This window comes from Pavona decussata, unplaced genomic scaffold, assembly GCF_977016875.1.
Source record: "Pavona decussata unplaced genomic scaffold, jaPavDecu1.1 SCAFFOLD_156, whole genome shotgun sequence".
NCBI classification, from domain to species: Eukaryota; Metazoa; Cnidaria; class Anthozoa; order Scleractinia; family Agariciidae; genus Pavona; species Pavona decussata.
The window spans coordinates 4,219,142-4,245,556 of record NW_028145568.1 but is presented as its reverse complement, the minus strand read 5'-3'; the positions used below and the strand labels follow the sequence as shown (position 1 = coordinate 4,245,556).

Here is a 26,415-nt window from a genome sequence, read left to right as displayed (position 1 = left end):
TGATACGGAGATTAGAGCTCTGGTCGCTGCATTCTTGTTTTGTTCATGGGAGAAAATTTGTCATCACTATTAAACGGGAGCGTTGATTTCTTACGAAGCCCAAATAATTGCGAAAGCTGAAATTGCTTCTCCCTGTGTTGGAAAATTAGCAATGGCCCTAACCATAGAGGTTCATTATCCCATCCTGCTCACTAAATTTTTCTTCTTTTAAATAGGCAACGTGCAAATGTGATAGGCGAAAGTGAAAGACGTTAGGACGTATCCCGGATGACATGAATAGACGATAGTGTTGTATTAAATTTACTGGATTACTAATTTTCAAGAATGTAATAAAAAAATCCTTAACTTCTAATACCAAATTTTATGTGTTTGCATTCTTACATTAATCAATCTTCCGAACATGATTTGGGTGACGTTATTCTCTCTTTTCTGTTCAGGTTTCTCTGTCCGTTTTCTCTTCATTTTGTTTTATTTTTGTTCCATCCATTTCAGCCACGAAGGGTCAGTCAGGGAGTGCTGAATATGATTATGAACATGTACCAGTGACAAGAGAACCTCGCCAAGACAAATTGGTATTAAAGACTTTGCTTAAACAAGAGGAAGGAGCGGTTGTCAACGACGAAACTCATCCGAAGGGAAATCTATTGTCACACTCAGATGATTGAAACTCCTCTTCACGGAGCTCAGTAGTATAGACATGTGACATTAATACCGTTTCAAAACACTGCTGCTTTTTCTCATTTATCATGAAACATACTCTATACAGTTGAGACAGAACATTTCGGTGATATGTTATTACTTTAAAAGACTAAGTACATTAGAAGCTCGATTATTTGGCCACTGACAGAGCATGGAGTTAAGGTGGCTCCATATGGTATTCACTTATAATATGGCGCGCGCTGTGTTACACATCGAAAGCCAGTTTACTCTTGTTTCCTTTTTACCAGTTCATTGAAGTCAACAAAAATGTAATAATCAAGAACCAAACTGTGTCATCGAACCCTCACTGGTAAAATAATGCCTTTGAGTCTCGAGCTAAAACTACTCAAACACAGACGTTTGTAAGTGCGTATTACACTTTGATTTCAATTTTTTTTCGATTTCCTTTGGTGAAATTTCTAAAAATTTCACGCCGGATCAGAGAGCGTCAACAAGAAAATCTTTTAAGAAAAAAGGTAGGGGGTTCAAAGGCAGATTCCATGCTTTTTACAAATTTGTGTTTTTTGCCACTGCGCAAAAAATTGTATTATAAATTTTTGTGAAAATTGAGCCCTAATTACACTAAATCATTTGGAACCTCTCTGCCAGCTTTTAGGAAATTTCACTGAAGGAAACGCAAGAAATCCAGATGAAAGTTTAAACTTGCACGGTCAATAATGACGTCTTAGAAAGGAAATTCGCCAAGATCGTTATTTGAGCATGCATGAACTTTAAAGCAATAGACTTGTTTGCGCGAAATAATTGGATGAAATTTACAACCTTGGTTATCGCTGAAGACACAAACAGTAATAGTTTTGTTTATGAAACTATTGCAGAGAACGTTATCTTTAAAATGGTTTCTCTGTTTCTACTTCTGGGTTGTTATTTGAGCTGCATTAATGACTTGTTCGATGCTTTGCATGAGCTTGCGTCAGCTCGCACGCGCACATTACTGAAGCTCGCATCATCAGTGCGCGCGCTAGCCTAAAACCCTATGGAGACACCTTAAATGTCAAATTAATGATGTGGTCTTTCTTTCTTTCTTCCTTTTTTTCTTTTGGAGATAAATAAATCTGTGTATTGACTGTTGTTCGTCGAGAGAAACTGGTTATATAATATAATGCGCTGATGGTGTAGATGGTTAGATGTGAGTTTAGGTTCCATTCACGTATTCAAACGTTAACTGTTGAGGTTGAACCCTATCAGGACGAGCCTTTTTTCAAACGTCTGCGAATATTAAAACTATGGCAATGGCACTTCGAGTATAGATAGTACGACCAAAAATGTTTCCTTTGAAATCCGTACGCAACGAGAAGTGTTGACGTCATACTTACGCCATGATTGCCAAATGGCCGCCATCTTGGATCCGCCATAGTGGTTTTCTGGAGTTCCCCAAAACTCCAATTATGCGCTAAAATTAAACGAAAAATAAAGAACACTAATACGAGTTAAAAACGTAAAGGTTGCTGTAAGGGAAGTGATTTTTTTCATATAACCGCGAAATTTGTCTTTATGTTGTTTTTCTCTGGCGTTTTCCACTCTGGAGGTCTTGTTGATTGATACGCTATGTAATTTGAACCAGCCCGTTGACTGCAAAGGGACCCAAAGCATTTTCTTTTGTTTTTAATATTTTTGCTTATGTTCCATCTGTTTAGTAGAGTTAGTAACACATTATAAGGTATGTGTCCTAAGGCAAGAGATTCAGCAAGCTCTGTTAATCCTTTTATGAAGATCGCGTTTCAACTCAGTCGGATTATTGTTTTTTTTTTTCTTTCGGGGGGTGGGGGAAAGTGGTAGAAGCGATAAAATATAAAATGGAGTATAAATTGAAATCTACATGTTATAACTCCGAAGGTAGTTACAGAGCGTTATTTTTAGCTGTCAACACATAATGAAACACCTAGAAATCATTGTGTGAAAATAGTTTCAGTGAAATTAAAATGTTTAGGTCATGTGACGAGCTGTCCATATAATTACCAATAAATTTTACACAGTTCTTTATTAATCAAGATGTACTTTCGATAAAGATCATGTAACATAAAAAGAATTTTATCATCTGTTAGAAGATAAATATTAAAAAATACTGGAAACATTTCCTGGTAATACGTGTTCATGACGAAATTAAAATTGAGGTAACTTCCAGGCCATTGAGACTTAACGGCAATGAGACTTCAACGAAATACGTTATGTCCCGAATTGTTTAATTTGATAGCACAACAGTTTTCAGTTGCTGGCATATTAAATAATCATATACGTGGCTAGAATACATTATAGAGGATAAAAGGTTATGACCAAATAAACAGACGCAACAATTTACGCAGTATGTAACAACTCTGTGCCCTGGGGCCAGAAGTTGTCATCATTTTTTTTTTTGTTTTTTCAGTTTCTCCTTCGGCTTTCAGCTTGCATGTCATAATCATCGTGCCTAGAAAACATAAACGCATTACGGAAGACAGAATAACTGTTGTCAAACAGACCGCATGGCGTACAGGAGTAATATCTGACAATAATTCCGCTTAAATTAATCGCACAAGGGCCAGAACTGGCTCACTAGTTACTAGTTGGCGTGTGCTTTCTGCTGTTTAAAGTCATGGGAGCGCCTGTAGTTGGCAGCAATGTTGAAACTAGATAAACAAATAAAGCTCTATGCAGTAATTCAAAAACTAATTAATAATTCATAAGCCCATTGACCTATCAAATGGTCGATAGAACATCACGTGCAGTGGTCTTAAGTAATATATCAAACACGAGGAAGAGTGTTTCCTCTAATTTCCAAACACCGAGAAGTAGGTTGGAAAAACGAGGCGCAGCCGAGTTTTTTTTTAACCAACTTCGAGGTGTTTGGAAATAGGAGGAAACACTCTTTCGAGTTTCGATATGGCTTCTCAGACTATTGATAATTCTTGGAGAAATTCGAAGCAAAAGTTCACAAAATTTTATGATAATTAAGATTACATTTCTAAATCTCCTTCACGGTAGGGATTTGCTTTGTTTTGGATTAATGAATTATTAATGAGTTTGAGGAAACCCGACAAAACCTAGGGCGCGCCTCCTCCTTATTATTATGCGGTGTTAAATGTTTTTCTCGTATGCTAATTTCCAACGTTGACAAAACTTCATTATCACAGTGAACTCTCTTGACACACGCTTTTCCAGGAATGTTGGTGAAGCCGTTCAAAAAACTCGCAGCACTTGTTTTATCGGGTCTAAAACCACTCGGCTGCGCCTCGCCTCGTGGTTTTATATCCCAATAAAACACTGCTGCTCGCGTTTTAAACATTGCATATGCCGTTACTTTGTTATACAAATTCAATATTTTAATCTCTCAATAAAAAGCATTCAGGCTGGTTTTCACTAGGACATAAGCATAAGCATAAGCATAAAGATAAGCAAGTGTGAACACTAGCTACATATGCATAAGGACAGATGCACACGCAGAAAAACATTTCTTGACGGAATTATCGATACCAGCCCCCCTCAATGTTAAGCAAAATGGCGGACGAAACGGTTGACTGCCTTGTGCTTGTGCTTATGCCGTCCCTGTTCTCACTGGTGAAAACGGCGACATAACATGACATAAGCATAAGCATTAGCACAAGAAAAACGAACACGTTCGTTCACCAGCCTTTACACTTAATAAAAAGTCAAAACAAAAGATTTGACAAAATGATTACGATGATTAAGGGGTATATCAGACTTATCTTATCAATCTGGCTAGTCTAATTGAGTGGACATTGGTTTTATGCCTCAGTAGATTTAGGATGGGAAAAAATCTGAGAAAACGGTAGTAGTCGGGAAGTTTCTAGAGGGAAAGGAATTTTCAACTTACTAACCAAAATAATAAGTAGTGCTGGTCCAATAAATCCCCAAATGAGTCCACTCTTTACATCAAGCCAACAAGCTTCTTTGTTACCGTAACCGTTTGTTTGAGTAATAGCCAGTGAGATGGCAACTACTATGGCTGGGAAACCTGCAACATAATTATAATAAAGACAATAATGGCAGTCTTTGATATTGATCCTCATTATCGTAACACATAAAGTAGCAAAATTTTAGAAAAAAACTTCTAAATCAGCATTCTTAATTCCTATGGAATCAACGAACCCTTTTCATTCGATTAAATTTATTCTTGTTTTCCATTTTACCATACTCCCATCAATAGAATACAAGCCACAAATTATTGGTTCGCTCCGACGAAGGGCTGACGCTCGAAACGTCAGCACTTGAATCTCTATGGTGCAGGCCAATTTAAAGTTTAGTTATCAACTACATTGATAGAACCAAATATACTCTTTTTCCTCCGTTGAACACCGTTGCCGTGTCATCCTGAACTTTAAGTTAGTCAAACGAAGTAAAAATACAGTAAAATTAATAAGACATAAGACGTCTCGATGAGAAGGGGAAGTAAACGAACACAATCTGGAAACTGACACAAAATTATAGATTTGAAAGGTCTAAAGTTGCAAGAACAATTTTGTTTATAAAGTAATACTAGTTTACGAAAAGGCTGTTAACTAAAAAAAAACGTTTTTCTTGGGAACGATTTGTTTTGCCTAGTTTTCTTTTTCCTGCCTTTTTCCTAGTAGTTTTTGGCATTTCTTAACCCTAAGTTGACGGCCATCTTGGATCAGCCATCTTGGATTTCTGGATTTCCCCAAAACTTCGAATACGCCGAAATTGAACGAAAAGTAATCAGAACCAAATGGCTTAGGACGTTAATGTTACGAAAAAAAAAAAAAAAGAAAAACGCCGGTCAAAATTGGTTATCATGGCAACATCAAAGTCCATGACTTATACCAATGACCAAGTTTCAAGTTTCAGGCCGTTTGGTCAAATTTTAAAAAAAGTGATTTAGATTCAAAGTCGAAACAGACAGAATCGCCCCCCTCCCCCCCCCCCCCCAAAAAAAAAGGATCCGGTCTGGATAGGGTTAAACAAGATTCCATTGTCATTTAGAGTTATTTAAATTAAAAACCGAGAGCACAGTATTAAGCACGCTCACCCCATCCGAACATGTAGAAGTATTTGACTTTGTCCTAGACACCGCCTCCCAACACTTTCACGATTAAGATGTAATGCAGCACACCCTCACACAGCATCCATGAAAACAAGGCCAATAAAAAGTATTGTAGTAAGGCTGCTACAATTGGGCAAGCCACCTGAGAATCACAAAAAGTAACCAAATTAAATCAATTTTACATGGCATCAATTGCAATACACCGTAACCGGAAAAACGAGGGCGCTTGTTTTGAGCTGCAACCAGGCCTAAGGGTTGAATCTAAGCACGGCAGGTTTATTTGCGATTGAACTGGACTTTGGGTGACGAATATTGTCTTAGTTATGACCAAAATAAAGCCTGGGAATTAATATCAATGAATCAATCCGAGATCGATAAATCGACTGTGACGCCTTTGAAACAAAGCGTGGTACTAGTACTACTTGAAGTCTCGGACGAGAGCCGGTTGAGAAGTGGCCAAATTTTTCGAATTTTCCCCTAGATCGAGAGCAATCCAATGTTAACAGCAACAGCTATCTCACAGGTCAGCATTTTTAGTTTATCTGTCGTTTTATTTTGTTAATATTCAGAAATTTTCCAGCTTGACACTTTAAACGGTCTTTCAGTTGTTTCCTTAGGATGACTTAAGATATCCTGTAAAAATGTTACTGCATGAATAATCCAACACACCTTATCTCTTGCTGATCCTTCGAATATAACAAGTGTACAAACAAATGCGATGGCAGCGCACAAGTTAAGCAGCACTTTAGCTCTTGGACCCTTTAAAGCTCTCCAGAAAAACACAGTTACAGCCATAGTTATAAAAATAGCAATCAATGAAATGGAACAGCCAACTGTTGAGATGATTTCCAAGGCTTTCTTATGAGATTTTCCTCCCTTGAGAGAAGAAAAAAATCAACGGTTAGCTAGAATTTAGCCTGACTCAGTAACAGATACCCATACTGTCTTGTCGCGTATAAGTTCGATCGGGTTTAAAAATCCGACAACGTTAATCGAAGTAGCTATATACATAGGAATGTGTTATAAGCGCTGCCTTTATATTTTATTTTTTTTAAACATAAAGTTTTCAGGTCATTGATGCTATAACCTAGCTCTTGTTATGTTTTGAAATAAACTTTATTTTAGTTTTCTCCTTAATTGTTCTGTTTGTTTCTTTGTTTATTTTTTCCTTTTAAAAACCGTAGTTGTTATGCCAGATTACAACAATCTTGAGACAAAACCAGTTGAGAAAAATGTAAATTGTGCGCATGGATTTCAATCTTCCTTGAAGAAAAAAAAACCGACAAGAGAGAAGTAAACCTTCACTCCCTCCTCCACTTACTCAATGTTGCTTTAAAGGTGGGAGCAGCCTTTTTTTCTACCGCGAAAGAACACTGATAAGGGGGAGGGGATGGGGGCTGAGTTGTTGATGTATGAATGTACGGTTGAAATTGTTGGGTGCGCAAAGAGTTTCTCCAAGGTTTTGTCGGCGATCGTAGCATCCAAAAGCAAAGTTCATCTGATCTGTACTATCTCGTGGACTTACGGCTAGGCCATATGGATCCAAGAGTGCCGCAAAGACAGTCAGGTGATCACATTCACATGTAGTCACATCCACGTTGGATTCACCAGCAACAAACCTACAGCCGCTAGTTTTCCACATCGCGGACTCCGCTGGCCGCCAGAACACACATTTTTCTTGGGACGGAACTCCAAATGATACACTGCTCTTAACCTAACATAGAAATAAATAAACAAATAAATAGATAAATAAATAATTATAGTTAACTTTTTTTTAATTTTAACGTTTCTTTAAATGCCATAAATTTTATTCAACGTTCACTTAGTTCTGTCAATATAGTATTTTCTTGTGTATTTTATACACTGTGGAAATAAGTAGGTTTGCTCATCAGCTCATAGGTTACGCTGGCCGCCCTATAAATTTGTTTTCACAAATACTTTTGTAAGTTTTATACTGCATGATAATAATAGGGCAATAAAGTACATGTCCTTCCTTCACATAAGGTACATAAAACGCAAGAAAAAGCTGTAGTATTTACCAAAAGGCCAATTCGTCCACCACCATGCTAAAATATTTCATATTTAAGGCTATTTTTTCGTCTTCTTTTTGCAAATTTATAATTTTTTTTTCAAAAATCAAAATGCATCACTTCGTAATGTGTCATGCTGTACTCGGATTTCTACAAATTGTAAGGAAGCACGTCATCTTTAACGTCATTTTAACTTCAAATTAAAAATGTTACAGTTCTTAATTGCAATACCTTTTTGTTTTCTAATACGACCTTGACCGGTTTGCTTAAGACATCTGGGGGCTTGGGGTCAACAGTGGACGAGGCTATAGTAGTATTTGTCGAGAGAGGCTGGTCACCGTCTTTCTCATTTTCATTTGGAATCAGTAACACATCGTTTAATGTCAGATAAATTAGAGTTACGACGAGGGATTCTTGAGCTGAACTGAACGCTTGGGGAGGCAAATATATGGAACTTTTCTTGAATGAGACTTCCAAGCCATTAACTCGTATCTGAAAGTAAAAACAAGTAAACGAACTAAATAATGAACACCATAAATGAATAAAGAAATAAACGAGAACTGACAATGAGGGGCAATTTTTTATGAGTTCGCAAAAGCTCTTGGCTAGGCGATACCAGACAAAGATGGCAACTGCGATCTCTGGTGATGAGCCCCTTTTTATGTTATATTTTTAAAAATAATAGATTTTATTGACGACAACAGCGTAGCGTGCAATTAGAAAAGCATATCAGAACATGTGAAAAGTAACCAAAAGCATTATTTCTAATACGTAACGTTAGGCCTAAGCTGGTTTTATGTAGAAACCAGCCGGTTTCTACTCCAAGGAAGTGTATACTTTAGATTGACTTAATTGCTAATGAAGACAAGATTGAATACACGTATTCCATTCTCCGAAGACAGGTTTTGTTGGACACTCTTTTGTTACCTAACTGGCTATTTTGTTAGATTCCTAATTTATTGCACGTTTGTTATTTATCTTTGTTCAGCATTACATTATAAATTCAAATGTAACTTCATATTAATTCTACTTTCAACTGAAGATAGTCGTTGCACGACCGAAACATGTCTTGTAAACTCAAATGTGTCGTTATTCTTATAAAAATTGTTGCTAGTCTGCTTCTTTCCAGATCTTTAGGGTCAGAGTTCCTTTTCGGTTATTGTTGTTACTGATTGTGGCAAGATGTGGATGATCTTGTTAGTTTTTTTGTCTCGGCCGAGCATCATCAAAAAGGCTTGCCCATACCGGACTGTTTTGACCAACGCGGTCAATCCTCATCACAAGGTTCTTTGTTTTAACAACTACAGGTTTCGTCGTTTCATTAAAGGTAGCAGCGACGCCCAGTCCATAATCATCCATTGCTTTCACTAACGTTTGACTTCTGCCTTGACCAGCCTAGGGAAAACGCAAGTGACACGAGATTTTTAAACCCAGTAAAGAACATACTAGAAAAAATTCGAGCACCAAATCTGAACAACGTAAGCAGGATGATGTGGCTTAATATGAAAGCTGACGACGATTCAAATGGTAACTTCCTAAGCCATCTATTCTGTTTAGCTATTTTGAAATCATAAAATTGGCAACTAAGAAATAATCTTCTAGTTTCCCCTCGGACAAATTCGTCTGCTGAAATAAGTTGTTAAAAGGCACAGCTCGGGTAATTTTCGTTTATCTGGAAAACATCTATCCGGTAAACTAGGGTTTATAGCAATGGATTTTTCTTTTACTTTCAGCCAAAATACGATTTGAAAGATTCAACGTGTTTTTCTTCTGGGCCCAGTTGTTTAAAGCCTGATTGAGCTAATCCTGGATTAACGGGAACTTTGATTCCAGATTAATTACAAACCAATAAAGATTCTTCAAACAGATTTTTGTCCCTCAGTTTTGACGTAGAATTTTCTTTACCATTAGCTTAAAATTAGCTTTCAAAAAACATTTTTTAACGAGTGAGATGAAGAACTCGATTAATCGGCTTTCGAACAACCGAGCCCTGATCTCTCTTTTTATTCCGACCACTTTTTAAACTGGCAATGTTGTTCATGGTTACATGTGTCGTGTTAATGCAAATCGTTTCTTCATTTTTAACATTAATCTGACGTAAATTAAACCAACCCAGGTTAACTGGGTATTTTCCAGTAAAAAGATTAAATAAATAAATAAATAAATAAATAAATAAATAAATAAATACATAAATAAATAACATTACGTTAGTCGCAATTCCATGACCACGAAACCATGACAACTGGGTAGAAAAATTTACAACTGCCAGTTATAATACCAGCGGATAATACTGCACGTACTTTTTCGAGTTCCTTCCAAGTCTTGCTGTTCGTTGATTCCAACAAATTACTGGCTACTTGTGCGTAACTGTTCAAATGTTCTGTCGAACTCACGGTTCCGTGGTTACCATTATATTCAGCTATTTTACGAAGTATGTCTACGGCCACGGCCAAGTCTTTCCCGTAGATCTGCGGTGGCCTTGTAATTCTGTTGCTTGTTTGCTGATAGGCAGAAGCGTTTACCAGTTGTGAAAGCACTTGTTGAACTTTGAGGTCTGACTGATTACCTTTCATGATAGCTTCCATCTAAAACAAGCACAAGAAAATAGATATAAGGACAAGCGTTAGCAAGTGCAGAGAGTAGGTTATGAAAGTGGCAACGGTAGCAATAGTGGTAGTGATAATGGACCGCATGAGTAATCGAACGGTTGTTTCTTCCTCATGGCACCCAGAAAACAATTTTTTTTCGCATAACTGGCAAATTGAACAAAATTTGGCCTTTTTACAAGCATGAGGCAAACAAACGAATATTTGCTTCTATCGAATGACTGGAGCTGAAGTGCTTTAATTTACACGTAATGCATTTAAAGTTGAAAATTAACATTAGCTTTGTAATATATTAAACACGAGACACAGTGTTTCATCACATATCAAACACCAAGAAGAGAGTTGAAAATACGACATGTAGCGGAGTATTTTTGACGAACTTCGAGGTTTTTAATATTGTGATGAAACACTGTAACGAGTACTGTTTGATATAACTTCTCAAGCTAACTGATTTTGAAGGGGAAATTAAGGATACAAAATCGAGGAGTTTTTCATCAGATATCCAAAACCGTCACGGTCCATGATTTCCTTTGTCTTTGGCTTTTGAATTATTAATGAGTTGAGAAAGTTAATTCTTAAGCTCATTAATAATTCGTCAAGACAAACCAAAGCAAACCACTACCGTGAAGGAGGTTTAGAAATGTGATCTTAATTATCATAAAATTTTGTGAACTTTTGCTTCCAACTTCTCCAAGAATTACCAATAGTTTGAGAAGCTATATCAAACACTCGAAAGAATGTTTCCTCCTATTGCCAAACACCTCGAAGTTGGTTTAAAAAACTCGGCTGCGCCTCCTACTTCTCGGTGTTTGCAAATCGGAGGAAACACTCTTCCTCGTGTTTGATATATTATTTCAAATTTTTTCCGCCAATTCGCCAATACTTTGGAATAATATTTCATTGATCATTAGACCTAACATGTTGCCATGGCAGCAACATTTTTGTTTGGAGAGTTTGCTTTTTTGCAATAAATCATTTTACCCTTGTGACTTCTATAATTTTTATTAGAGTTTCTTTATCAGTTTGATTTCTTTTGTCTTTCTGAGGTGTTTGAGAAATCGAGAATGGAAGAATGGTGGAGCCAAGCTGGCAGATGTGGAGAATCACTTTCCACCTCATATCGTAACATAAAACATGATCTTCAGAAACAGTTTTAGGTGTACTACACAGCTCGAAGGTTCATTTTTATAGCTGTCAGAAAGTGGAAAGAACAATAGATAACAAGCTAGAGGTAAAACAACGTCGGGAACTGAGTAATTGGCTTTTGGTGCAAGAAAAAAACAGTATCAACCACAATCACATCCTATGTGAAAACATGGGAAGAAACAAATACGTGCATGGTCATAGCGCGCTGAACATGGATCCTTTACGTTTTAATTTCAACGTTTCTATAGAAAGTATTGTTGCTTTAATCAGTTGAGTGAGGTCGCTAGCATGCAAAGCTTGAACCTACGTTTCTAGTGTGATTACGTACTTCGTAATTCAGCTTGTTGAATTCAGGTGAACTGCAATCTGTAAAGTTTGCCTTTTTCCACAGTCCATCCTCAGAACATTCTCGTGACGCGGTTCCTGTGAAGAAAATAAAAAATGTAATTGTAAAATGAAGCGAAAGAAATCTAGACAGACGCTGTATTATACTTTGAATAAGCTGGGTCGAAATTGGTTGTGCATCCAAAGATGGTATCGCTTTGGGGACACCTTAAGCGTGCGCACTTAGTCAATTCTGCCAGCTAAATGCACAAACGTTTGCAGGAGCACGAAAACTTAATTTAGAACTCTTTGTCTTGTCTGATCATGAGAACATCTCCTCGTAAGGGAAGTTCACTGAAAATGTCATGTTATCCCAATTATCGAGAGCTTTTACTTTAAGAAAGTGTTGATTTATGACCGCTCACTAGGATAAAACGGTTTTTTGTGATACGTAAAAGTGGAAACTTGACGTGTACAGTTAGCTTGCATGTGGAATTCCGTCAGCGCGCAGTTAAGATGTCCCTGTTTCCCCAATGGTCCTAGTTGAACGTGCGTCCACTCTCACCCCAGACAGCCACTCTTTTTCAAAGTGAGATGTTGCCGTTCTTGTTGATATTGCCACTGGTACTGCTACTACTGCTGCTGCTGCTGCTGCTGCTACTACTACTACTACGCTCCTACTTACACCAGCTAAAATAATAATTATAATGAATAATATAATAATGAATAGAAAAAGAATAACATTATAATGAAAGGTGAATTTTAGTGAGGTTTAAAGTAAGTAATCATAAACTTATGATCGGTATCAGAGAGATCATATACCAAGGGAAAGCATATTATGCCCATTGTGCAAATCAAATCAAGTGGAAAATGAATCTCATTTTTTGTTTCAATGTAGCAGATACTCTTTTCAGAGGGAGACTTTCTTAAATCGAGTCAATGAGATAATACCTGATTTTGAAAGGAAATCAACCTCAGAAAGCATAAAATTACTCATGAACTGTAACGATCATCATGTATATAAGATGGTAATGAAGTTCATTTCCTCGTGTACAGATATACGTGATACACTGTTATTATCAAATAAAAGTGATGTAACATTGGACAATATTACTATTACCCTATAGCGACTCAAACTATAAGTTATGTTCTTATGTTCTCATTTTGTTATTCTTACTTCTCTGTTTCGCAAAAACTTTAGTTTTGTACAAATAAAGGCGGATAAGTAATTTTTGCTCTAGTATGTGAAAACTACACATACTAGACTTTTGACAATACGATTGGCATTCCATACCACGTGCAAAGCTCTGGAATAAAGATATTCCTGGGATACACTAGGAGGAATGCCAGGTACATTGGAATTTTTTTTAGGTGTCATAAAGGCAAAACTAATATATGAAAAAAGACATGTTCGATTACGGCTTACCGCTGGCTCCATTTGGACACGATTTTAAATCGGTTACTCCTCTAGAAGTAATTGACCATGACACCCCTTCTGAATTCTCTTCCGGGCACAATGGAGTATCTATGACAAAAACCATGTACTGATTTTAAACGCTTGGTAGCGCTGGGGGCGTGTAGGAGTATTTTGTTGGTTTGGCTATGTGACGATGGTTTAAAGCTAGTTTCGTCATCGTATCATGTTAAATCGTTACTCCACATTTTCTCTTTTTCCACATCAGTAAATGCCGTGCCAGGCATTTACCTTTACCTTACCTCGTATGGTTAGGGTAAACCGTGGAACATCCTCCCCTTGCCTCACCCCCGCCAAAAAATAAATTAATTAATCAATAAACAGAAAAACACAATATGAATGAATGAATGAATGAATGCTTCCGCTTCCTTGTCATGCTGGCAGGTAAAGATACTGTATATAAAAGCTATGTGTATAAACTAGCAAATATTAAACGTGCCGTGTTAATTACTGAGTACTATTGCTGTGTACCGTTGCCAATGTCAAACTCACATTTTATCACAGTATAATGTGAAACTTTGTATGTTTTGACACCACGCAGCAGTACCTCCAGAACACAGGTGTAATGTCCTCCATCTTTGACAAGCAAAGGACGGAGTGTACCTTCAGGTACGTTCGGGACAGGACATCTCACACTTTGCACACGAAAGTCATCTTTAAACCATGAAATCCTCTTCAGCTCTGCAAGGGGGTCTTTGCCGTCGTTAGTTTGGGTCACGTTGCAAACAATGGCGACTTCATCGTCGCCGTTTAGAACACCAAAATTAGAGACAGACACTTTGGGAAGTTCACTTCCTAAAAAAAAAAAATGCATCTGAATTATAAGATTTGTTTTCTGCACATCGCTCGTCCACAAAAATAAATAAATAATAGAAACTGTGGGATAAATATATACTATTTATTATTATAGCAGAGTTGTTAACTGGATGCTAAAATCAGTTAAAAAGCTACACAGGGCGCACAGAGTGACCTGTGAGCCTAGGAGTATATTACAATTCGATCGTCTCTTAATTCACGTATCATCAGAAAAAAAGGGCTCAGTTGGTTGACGACACCAACAAAAATAAGGCTAGACGCAGTGAAAATTTAGAAAAAAAAACGGAACAAACTTGGCCTAAAATCATTGTCATTGGATAATGCAGTCATCATTATCATTATCATTATCATTATCATTATCATTATCATTATCATTATCATTATCATTATCATTATCATTATCATTATCATTATCATTATCATTATAATGTTCCTGAAAAGTCATGTCCTTGCCTTTCTCATGATAATCATAAAATCGCTTGTAAAATGTGCATTTTACATGGGAAACCCCTAATTTTTTCACAAAGCAAACTTCTGGTGCCAATGTTATCTGTGCTTAAATAACAGCAATGTTGCCTTAACTGCCACCGAGAAATGGCGTATTGAAATTTCCAAAAGGTAAGGAAATGACGAAAATTGGGGAATCTAAGACGACAAATTGCTAGAACTTTGCAAATTTGCCTAACAGATGATAAAGTCATTCCCCACAGCTTCATTTGTATTCCCCACGTTATCATCCATGTTTCAGAAAAGCGACCTTTTGACGAAAAAAAAATCTAGTGCAAGTATAATGTCTAGTACAGGTTTCAAAGTCAACCTCAAGACAGAATTGCCATTTTTGAGTTAAATGTCTCTAGAAGGGCTAAAAATGGATGATAATGCCTGGTCTTTTGTGACATAATAGCTATCAATGTATGCTACATTTCGTGAGGTTATCATGTAAATGGCATGAGTATTATAGAAGTAATGAAAGTTTTAAGACGAAATGTTCAATAGGTAAGGAAATGACAGTTTCTAGAATATCGTTATCTTCTTCAAAATGAACCGCAGATTGGATGATAAACAAGTCCCGCTTGTTTTCTAGAAAGTTTAGGACGAATGAAAGTGCCAGCTAAGAAATAAGCACTTTCGAACGTTTTACAAATTTTTGACAATTTTTTTCTTGTTATTAAAGGTAAGGAAATGACAATTTTATTCTAAATTCAAGGAACTTTACATTCCTGTATCTTTTTTTTATTAAGCACTCAACTACTCGGACCTACCTATAAATGTAAGACTTGTTCTTGCCTATTAATACTACATTCGCTGACACATAAGACTTAATTGTCATTAGTGCAATCCTCTCGCATTGCAAAGCACTATAGGTGTTCAATTTTCAACCAAAAATGCCTCACAAGTACAAATCCCTCCACTGTGCTGGATTTAAATCATATAAACTCACCATAGTAGGTGCTGAAAGCCAAACATACACAACTAAAGGCCATGCAAAGAAATCGAGCATTTGTCACAAAGGAATGGCATCACAACGAGGGAAAGGTAACTGTGTTTTCTGTAAACATTGTAAGGAAATGACAATAACTGTGTTGGTTGATATCTTTGCCCTGTGAAAGAGAACTTTGAGTTGACATCCATAATAAGTATTCACGGAAGGAGACGCAAGCTTTGCCTCAATGTCGTGGCTTCTTTTTACTTTCTGATCTTTTTACAAAAGAAATTGGTCTCAATTTAGGTAAGGAAATGACAGTTTTCAGAATATCACGGGCAGGAAGATTTTACTTTTTTTGAAAAGTCCTGTTTTTTTATGTTTACTGGAATGATGTAAACGTAATTACTATGCTTCTCTGAAAAAAAATCCTTCCAAGCAATTGCGGAGCTAGAATTTTGTAAAAATTGTGAAAATTTGGTTACCATGGCAATGTCAAATGTCAAGGTCATTCACCGACCATACTAATTTGTTCCCAGGCACGTTTTAAAAATAGTTACTGAGTTTGGTGGTGTTTGCTTGCATATTAAAAGTTAAAAAAGTTATAAAGGTTCAAAGTCAAAGCGGGCAGAATCCCTCTCCCCCCCTCGGTCTAGAAAGGGTTAACAGGTGCCTAGAATAGAAACCACAGTAGGATGCCAGTTTTGAGTACTGGGGCTCGCCCCTATGTGTTTTAATGAGAACAATGGTGTACACATAACACAAACATAAAAAAAATCCCTTTGACCTAAAGATGGAGACATGAAATCTAAATGAAACTGACATCTATTCAACGGGTAAGAATACATTTTCAGGAAAAAAAGCTTCTTCCTATCACAAAGCTCAAACTTCACAAAAATGATCAAACTTCAAAGTTGGCTCATTTTTGACCGAAAACCTCTGAACCTACCCCTTGGAAAAAGTCAATTTTTGAACTCAATACGAATATTCCTTTTGGACGCAAGAAAAATATTCTTTTAAAAGCTTCCAATGGAATCAGTGTGTCCGAAAACGTCCCCTGAGGATGTTTTAGGCCTCCCAAGGGACCAGCGACAAAAAAGTAGCCCATTCTCCGTCAGTTTGCTATCTTCTTGCTCGTCTTGGTCTTCGATTGGATTCTTACATTCCTTGACCAACTTCGAAAAGCTCTCCAAGGAACAGAAGTAGAGCCTGATGGTGGTTCCTTTGAGGTTTTTTTTTTCTTAGTCTTGTTCTGGCTCATTTGTCCCGAATGTCAAAGGACTTGTCCCGCGCTAGACAATCCAAACCTGTTCCATGTGAGTCCAACTCTCGGAGTATAATATGGACGTGCCTCGTGTTGTTAAGTGCTTGTGCGACAGGTGTGTCCCTACCCGCAATATGACGCTGGAACCTGTAGAATTCGAACTGGCTTAAGGATTTCTTTCGAAGACTGTGGTGCATTTCAGCTTGTTGGTAATAGCTAGTCCTCCCATTTAGCGTCGCTTTTTCGGCTTGTTACTACTTCTTCAACGCCCTCAGAATCTGAGCCGAATGTTGACATGTCGTCTACGTCTTTTTGACCCTTTTCGAACAACGCTTCCTGAGCAGGGTCGTATTCAGGGTCGTCTTCGGAACTCTTTGACTCAGATTCCTAATTCTCAGAACAGTTGGAAGATTCTGTTTCCGTACCAAAATTGCTGTCTTTGTCGCTCTTTTTCTTTCTTTTCTTTGGTGAGCGCAGTAACATCAGTTTGCAACCTCTCTGCCTTTCTCTTTTTACCAAATTTATTATTATCAGTTTCAGTAAAACAAAACCCTTCCCTGAGAACTGGGGTATAGAAACTTATGTATCCAATCTTGCAAGGTGTTCATAACTGCCCGAGTGTTCGGTTTCAACTGCGACAGTGCCAATATGCAATGCCCCCAGTAGCGTGCTTGCATTACGTTTTGTTGGCTCATCTTGGCTTTACTAAATTATTTCATCCTTTTGGAGGACAATTAAGTATTCACCTCAGATTGCCCTTTATAACAATTATTTGAATGCGCGGAAAAAGCCATTTAACTATCATGTTCTTATACCGGAGTAGTTTTAACTTTAATTTGTTGATTTCATTTAAGCACAGCGTTGCAATTATTATTTAGTTGTATTGTGCAAAATATAATCACATCCAACGTATTTTACTATTAGTCTATATTTATTGCCAGGACCTATAATGATATCAGTTCTTACTTTTGTCAAAAAATGAACAAAAAAACCTATTGTAAATAAAGGCATCTAACTTGATGAAGGCTGACCAATCGTTGATTTGAGACGGGCCATAATTTTAACAAAAAGCACTGAATGAAGATAATGTTAGTCAGAAATTACTACAAACAGGTAAGTCGTCGAAAGTAGTGTCTTTGTTAATGATTTCCCATAAAGAAGAGAAAATGTTCCTGTAAGAAAATGACAATGTACGAAAAATGCAATTTGTGGTAGGGACATTACATTGTCATTTCCTTACTTGTAAGGAAATGACATTGTCATTTCCTTACTGTAAGGAAATGACAATTTTTTTGTAAGGAAATGACATTGTCATTTTCTTACTGTAAGGAAATGACACTTTTTTTGTAAGGAAATGACAAAAAGTAAGGAAATGACGGAGGAACATCATCATTATCATTATCATTATCATTATCATTATCATTATCATTATCATTATCATTATCATTATTATTATTATTATTACTATTATTATTATTATTATTATTATTATTATTATTATTATTATTATTATTATTTCTCGTCTTATATCTTGAAATCTTTTAACCGCAGTTAAAATATTTGATATTTCATACACAGATATTGCTCTCCGATTTAGTTTACATAGTGACTTTTAGAATGAAAGAATGTTATCGCTCAATCTTTCTAAGATTGGTAAGCAACCTATTTTTCCGCTTTTCCCTTAATTGCGCTTCAATGGTTAAAATCATCTGGGTAAAATTTAAATGACAAACAACAACAATAAAGCAAATCTTTTTGACAATTAGCATTTTGCATATCATTTGCATTGTTATAGTGTGTTTTATTCTTCATTGCTCTTGGAAAGAAAATTTCGGTTACCTACATAAAATTATTTCCCTTCGTACGAACAACGTGAGAAAGAAAGAAAAGTAACCATGTTCGGGAGTAATAGCAGTCGCATAATCACGGAAAATAGACAGATGTATGGTAGATGTGGGAAATATCTTTGATTATTTGTTGCCAATGCGTTTTCAAAATTAACTTGAGAAACCGTCCCCCATTTTAGAAAAGGAACTTTTATTCCAGGCAACACTAACGCTTTGTGTAAGTCTTGCTAAATCCATTGTAATATGAAGTTCTGGTTTTACTTGCAAAAAGAAGGACATTTAGAAATTCCTTTTAAGTGTCTTACCCAAGAGTTGCCTGACCACAGTCACTCTGATTTACGGAGGCAAAACGTACCACAAAGAAGAATGGCAACAATAACAATAAGTAGGTCTTTACAAATTCTCAAAAAAAAAAAAAAAATGTACACTTTTTTTTATCGCGCCGGAAACGTTACCGGACGTTTCCAGAAACGGACCCCTGGCACTTATTTAAGGCCATCTGAATATATTGAAGGTTAAGTGTACAAAAAATAAGAGCACGAACGTCAGGAAACAATAGCGTACCAACTGGTGTTGGGATGTTTAAACATTCAAGGACCAGTTAGTACATTAAGTATTACATACATATGGTGATAAGATGTTACGATGCTGGTAAAAAAAAGGTAACTTACGTCTAATGACATTGACTGCAAAGCCCCGCTTCTTCTCTTCAGGGTCAGCAACTGCATAGGCGTGACATTCGTACCTTCCCAGTGGACCAATCCAACCATCATCATCAACCGTTACATTTCGAATGTGCAAGGTGACGAAAAGCTTTGATAAGTTCTTGCCACCTGAAAATGTAAGTGCTTGCTTGTGGAAATGATAGTAATAGTAATATAGCCCACTGTTCAAAATAATGCACGATGGTCAGCCGCGAAAGAACGTCGTAAGAATAAATAAGGTACTTAAAAACATCTGAAACATTTATGTAACAAATGAACACTGTTTTTACTCTGAAAAAAAAAGCAATATTGTAAAATACTGTTATACATCATTAAGCAAACGCAAAATGAACGCGTATTTCTCCTTATTCCTTAGAGAAAACACAGACGAAATTGTAAAATACTTTGCCACGACCCACGACCTGTCACTCCGCATCTCACTCACTCAAACTGACGATTTATAACGCTTCTTTAACTTTTTAAGAGGTACAGTCTTAGAAAGTCTGCCAAAGCGTGAAAATCCAACAGCACGTGCAGAAACAAATTCCTCACTCTGGTAACACAACGACTACAGCACACTTAGGCATAAAATGAAGATGTTAATCAAATACAACTACCTACCGTGATGATTCACCTCCTCTATTCGACTTGTAAAGTGGATGTTGTCGTTAGCTTTTATGCTTGTGTAGATAGAAAAATTGTTTTTTCTCAAAAACTCTATTCTTTCAGGAGTTTTCATTCCAGATGAGTCAAAAGCTACGCAGGTAACCTTGGCTGAAGTGAACTCAACGGGATAGATGTTTTCTGGATACGGCTCAATGATACCGAAATTTTCACCGACTGAAAAACAAAAAAAGAACAAAGCAGTGGTTCATTCGATGAATTACATGATGCCGGTTACAGAATTGTGTTACTTTCTTCAAACAACACTGCAAGTCTTGAGGTTACAAGATTCTTCGATTGTTTTTGACGTGGCAGGTTTTGATTCGCTAAAGAAAATTTAATTGATTGGGCAATCTCGGTCAGTTTTTCTGATGAGACTACAGCCAATCAGGGGCTACATTTTTCATCTAATCAGAGGCAGAGTTATTTTTATTTGCTTTTAAGCCAAATAGGGGCAACATTTTTCCATCCAATCGGAAGCCGAGTTTTTTTGGTCTAACATTCAGCGAATGAAGAGTGTCTTTTTTCCAGCCATTAGAAGCCGAGTTGATATGTATACAGACTACCTTTGTGGTGGCGGCCTTGTTTTATTTATACCTCCACAACCTCCACAGCCGCCATGCCCTAAAGTGACCGGCTATAGTTATGTCAATTGTCTTCAACAGATGTCTGTAAATGCAACAGCCCATGCAATTGATGATGATTTGCGTGCATTAGGGCCCCCAAAAAGGGGTGTCCTTAAAAAAGTCTGCATAAAGCCCTGGTCAAGCGGTGAGGGTAGTTGAAACTCAGCCGCCATGCCCTAAAGTGACCGGCTATACTTTCAAGTAGACGGTCGCTTTGTTGCTGAAAGTTACTTCCCGTGTTGTAGCATAGCATATCCAAGGAGTCCTCGATGTTAAACAAAGAGTTGCTTCTCATGTTAGTATGACTATTATTTCTTATTATTTAGATTCATTGTCTAACCAAAGCATTGGTGATCTTTTCATGTGTGAAGATTTGTTTTCGTGCGAAAGCTCACCTGGTATTTCATTGATTTTTATGTAATAAATGATAAATGCTTGACAAACTCATTACCATTGGGAAAAAGCAGAAAATACACTCACAAAGAGCCTAAAAGAGGGAATCTGATCATTGCATGAAAATAAGTTTTTGGTCTGATCAACTTAGTTGATCGCGTACTTTGGCCACCGGTGGCCAACATGCACACATCAACTAATGACCGGTTAATGACATATTTTTTTATTTATTCATTTATTTATTTTAGTTTTTAAGATTATCGAGGCGAACCGGTTTGCAAACAGTCTACTCGCGCTACGTAGCACTGTCACTCTCTAGTAAATTTGCTTATCAAGAAAACCGTGCGTAAACCTCAGAAAAAGAGGCTAAACTAACGATAAAACAGACTTCGAATATATCATTGGAGCAATAAATTGAAAAAATAAACTGTAATATTTTATAGCAAGTAGTACAGAAATAAAATAAACAACAATCTTTGAAAACTTCGCACAAACAAGCGAATAAATGTTCTGTGTAAGCATTGTTTTGATGAAAATGAAATCACACTTTCATTTTACATTCGCGTTCTTTGCAAAGACTTTCAGTAAAAAATACTCACAAATCTTACTCTTTGCCACTATATACTATTGTTTTAAGTGTTTCTGTTTGTTCTCTGTCAAGATTGACCCTGATAAATGCTAAAATTAGTAATGTATGCGAAAAAAACGTGAAAGTAGTTTATGTCAACGAAACAGTGTTGCGAGACGTTTGTTTGACTATTTTAGCTACGAATCAAATATTCTTAAATGACGCAAAATGGAACGAGATTAGAAAATAAAACTCCAAGGGAAATAATGAACTTGGACCGAAAAACTGAGCTCAAAAGACTGCTCTGAAGTTAGCAGTATTGAGTTAAACGGCGGGTCATTACTGCAAGAAAAACAATATATTGCATATTTATTGCATACATACGCACATATAATAAGGGGGAAAAACAAGAATAAGAGTAAAAGCGAATATAAAGTTTAATTAACAATAGTTATTGATTTTAAAATAATTATTTCATCATTTTTGTTCTACGAGTGCAGCTCATACCTAGCTTGGGTACTGTAGTAGGAAGAGGAGTAGGAGCTGAAAAAAAAGAGAGAAGTATTTCATCGTTTTCAGATTGTTGCTTTTTAAAGTGATGAATTTAAAATACTTGTTGATTTCTAAGATATGTAGTTCCCTTTCAATACTTCAGAGAAATGGCAAAAAGCCACCACCACATCCCACAATTAAGTGAAAACGTATGGAAACTTACATGCTTTCGTAAAATAATAATAATAATAATAACAATAATAATAATAATAATAATAATAATAATAATAATAATAATAATTATTATTATTATTATTATTATTATTATTTTATTAATAATAATTAAAATACTTTACTAGTAGAAAAACAAACAACAAATACAGAAAAGGTGAGAAAAATACCGGTATCGGAAAAAAAAAGAAAAACGCTTCATAATTCTGCAGTTCATGCTAATAAAATCCATACAAAAGCTTTTCGAGGACGTTGTTTAATCAATAATATATACAAAGTTAAAAATCTTCAAAAAAAAAAAATATACCCAACAACAACAACAACAAATGGAACGCTACCAAGAGAAATAAGAAAAACTAAGAAATAAAATATATCCTCAATGTTTTTAACGAATATTTGCATGTCCTTTCTCGATGTCAAAGTCAATGTCCGTCAATTCTAGATGGACCCTCCTTGTAGCTCGCGAACCTCCCAAGCATAGTAATGCTGATCTCAGCAACGCAAAGGACACCCTTACCCTGATCCATGACATAGAAGTCGCACAGCTTTCGCCCTTCTTTGTAGCAACTAACTCAGCAAGCCTACTATGGTATCGCTTGCATTCCACCGCCATTCCACCTGTCGAGCTAAAAGCTAATGGCGTGAATGTGGCTTGCTCCACTTCCAAAATTCGGCTAGCATACTGGCGCTTTTTTCCCGTTTCATGTTGCCTGTAAATCTGGTTAAGATCCATATCCCTGTAGGAGTCAGCATTTGGGTGGCAATTTCTAACACCAAAGAAAGCCGACCTCTGTCTCTCCCAGAACCCCCTTGCCACAATATCGAGCCGCGCATCAGGAGCGGTGTTGGCTCCCCTATTGAGCTCTTCCCCTGTTATGTCTTGTAGAATTGGTTCAGTTTCAACGCCATTACACACCATGCGAAGCATTTCCGCTTCCAGATCCCTCAGTTCATTACGGCGTTGGATGACAAAACCGCCCGTTTTGCATATCAGAGCGTGATCCACATTGAAGTGGTCCCCGCAAACACAAACAGAGGGCATATCAGGAACTTCCCAGTCGCACCTCAGTTTCACAGCATCACGAAATTCACTCTTGTTTAAGTCAAAGTTCATATCTGTAATTGGCAGAACAGTGAGCCAACTAGAGGCACCTTTCTGGGTGGCAAGGTCCACAGCTCTCAGAGTTTTTACAGAAACTGAGCACTTCACCTGATCAAGTTTTTCCTTCAGATACTGATTCTTCACTTGGCATATCTCCCGTTGTACAGCGTGTATTTCAATTTCGTCTGGTGGCTTGTGCACCTGTGATTTTATTCGTTGGGCTAATGGACCAGAGATGTTAACTGATGCTACATACTCTGAGGCTGCTACTTGACTCGGATTTGTTAGGCCCATGCCTCTCATTCTCACCGGCAGCGCCAGCAGCCGCTCTTAATAAAACAGAGTTAATTGCTAAACCTGTGATTCCCCACTGCTACTTTTCTACGCTAAACTCACGAAACATTTCGTATGAATTAATCTGACTGTATTATTATTCCTTTTCATTTTGTAAGGCAAACTATTCCGTCGGCTGATAAGGCCGCACGTGGCTAAATTTTAAGGGATCCATAAAGTGAATTTTAATGAAGCTTTGACATCAAATTTTTTTTCTTTTCTCAAGCATCACTTATTTAGGTATAAAAAAGTTGAACTTCCCTCAGATTTCTTCAATGGGGTACCAATTCAAAAATTGAAAGGAAATTTAATGTTCGTTTCTTTTACTTCAGCTATATACAAATAATTGGTTGAAAGAGTTTTGCGATTTATTTCATTTCAAAAATGTAGAATTTATATACCAGCAGGTCATCAATCCACTATGGAAATAGTTTGCGAGATAATTTACAAGTGTTATAGCCGTAGCCTCAATTTCCTCGAAGTTACTGAGGTGGACACTGTTTTTAATATGTCAGCACACGTCATCAAACTCAGTTAATCTGTCAGTGTTCATAGAACTTGATGTTGTTATGGCAATGAAATTTGGACCATAAGGTTTTGCAGAAATGGGAATATTCTTATTTTAAATAAAAAAACAATCTCTTCTACAGTACATTCTTTGTGTTTTTGGCTTTGTCTTGTTCTTTCTTTATACCATTTCAGTGTTTTTCTATTGATTTTGTATACTCTTCCGTCAATTTTAGCGTTTCTGCGCTTTTGGGGAAATCCAGAAATCCAAGATGGTGGATCCAAAATGGACACTATTTACAAATCAATACCTGACCTTCGCAGTCGCGAGTTATAGAGAAGGGACGGAATCCGGCCTCACCTGGACCCAGAAGATTATAGAAGAAAATAGACTGATTAAATTAATATGAATTGAGAGGGAATTTACAATTAGTTTGAAATAAAAAAATAAAAAAAAAATGACACGAACGAGAGGGTTTAGTTTGCAGATGAAGGAAATAAACGTAAACACAGGTCTTATATTTTTCTGAACTTAAGAAACATTGATGATCCCAAAGACATTTCGTTGATCGCAAATACACTGAAGCGAAAACTGAGAAGGATAATTGTTATAGCAATAATCAACCTGAAAAATCCCAGGCGAGTTATTTAAAGTACGAAATATGCTAAATTTGAATGAGTGAAACTGAAACCCTTACTTTTCTTTGGTCTCAAAGATGACTACGCTCAAACGAATTGAGCGATTTTATTCTAGTTCGTGTTAATTTTATCGTGCATTTATTTCCAATAAAAAGATAGCGCTAATTTGTAAATATTTTTTATGTAAATGTTAGTTTCACTTGCAATTGCAAGGCCTGATCTTGGCTTTTTAGTTAGTACGTTTAAGGTGGTCCATATGGCTGAAGGGGAAAAAAAAAACTTCCCTTCATTCCCCGTCATCTGAAGGGGCAAACACATCTATAACTTATATGAAAACACAAGGCTTTGCTTTTTGCTGGTTTCACCGAGAGCAATGTTTAAATATCGTCGTCAAGGTCGCCATCTTTAGACGCCAACATGGCGGACAGATTACGAGCGAGGTAATGACCAGAAACAAGTAAAATTCGACGGATTCTACGTATTTCAAAGACGAAAATGAGGATATTTTGCATTCGCTTAACTCGATATAAATGAAATTTGCCAGTCATAACAAACACAAGTGGAGCTTTGTTCCCCCATTTAGCCGACATTTATCGTCAGTTTGGATGGCCTCTACGATATGCCACGTGACTGAATTAAGGGAGCTCAAATTATTGCGTCATAATTGACAATCAGGAGTCGGCTAAGGCACAAAATAATGCTTTATTTATAAGTTATCGAAAGCCCAAAGAGGAAAACTTTTCAGAGAAAAGCAACTAAGAAAACAAAATAAATGCTAATTTGAGTGACATTTAAAGGTGACAATTTTCACACCTTTCTGATCAAAAATTGAAACTTTCGAGTCCAAATTCAGATTCTACGGTAAAAAGTAACTGAAAGATGTCTAGTTAACAATTTATAAGAAGTCAATGAGATGTTACAAAAAAACTCCTTTTTGGACGCATTTTAGCCATATGAACCACCTTAAGAAACAATAACAAATTCTGAATTTCATTTGGACAGGACGGGTCTCAAAACGCAAGATGTAATTTCACTGAAATCAATAACCTTAAATCAATATCTTACTCTGAGTACTTTTTTGTGCGTTTATGGTGAACCTTAATGCAAGGACGGAAGAAATCATTACAAGGCAGACTTTCTCCATCGCAGATATAACGTCAAATAAGAAGTGTGCCTGTTTTCCGCTGATAATGAGAGCAAACTACGAAATGTCCAACGGTAATTTATTTTTATATTGGCAGCAGTTATGGTACAACAGTTCCGCTTTCTGGGGCGTACATTAAATTGAGATCCATTACGCGAAACACGCAATGACTTATGTGGTAATTATCTACCTTTCTAAGGAAGACACGCTGTCGTATGGACAACACTAAGAATGAGCAAAATAAATTAGTTAAAAGACGAAGGAAGTTGGTACGAAAGCGATTTCTTTCAGATGGAGATCTTTGGCTAAGGATTACTGAATCCAGAATTAATATAAATGAAGAAAGATATTTTGATCGCGTTCCAAG

The 26,415-nt window shown here is 36.7% G+C and overlaps 2 protein-coding genes and 1 pseudogene across 4 annotated transcripts in view; 1 reads left to right on the top strand and 2 right to left on the bottom strand.

Annotated features, from left to right (window-relative positions):
• Nucleotides 1–2,791, top strand: part of LOC146465421 (adhesion G protein-coupled receptor B2-like) — a 67,972-nt gene extending 65,181 nt beyond the window's left edge. For both annotated transcript variants that reach the window (XM_085128756.1, XM_085128757.1), the window contains one exon: nucleotides 493–2,791. In XM_085128756.1, coding sequence (XP_084984882.1) covers nucleotides 493–665 — 173 coding nt within the window. In that variant the 3' untranslated portion in view covers nucleotides 666–2,791. The remainder of the gene's footprint in view (nucleotides 1–492) is intronic.
• LOC146465419 (adhesion G protein-coupled receptor L1-like) lies at nucleotides 2,030–26,081 on the bottom strand (annotated as a pseudogene). Its single transcript, XR_014868338.1, has 15 exons — nucleotides 25,970–26,081; nucleotides 22,108–22,143; nucleotides 19,972–20,190; nucleotides 19,318–19,479; nucleotides 13,789–14,091; nucleotides 13,249–13,347; nucleotides 11,827–11,921; nucleotides 10,038–10,331; nucleotides 8,992–9,141; nucleotides 7,978–8,238; nucleotides 7,242–7,430; nucleotides 6,386–6,592; nucleotides 5,702–5,858; nucleotides 4,533–4,669; nucleotides 2,030–2,110 (listed from the first exon to the last, which is right to left on the bottom strand). The product of XR_014868338.1 is annotated as an adhesion G protein-coupled receptor L1-like (transcript).
• On the bottom strand, nucleotides 22,709–23,743 carry LOC146465420 (uncharacterized). Its single transcript, XM_085128367.1, has one exon. It carries the CDS (start codon nucleotides 23,726–23,728, stop codon nucleotides 22,709–22,711), a length of 1,020 nt encoding a protein of 339 aa, XP_084984493.1. The 5' UTR covers nucleotides 23,729–23,743.
• Nucleotides 26,082–26,415: the final 334 nt, after the last annotated feature.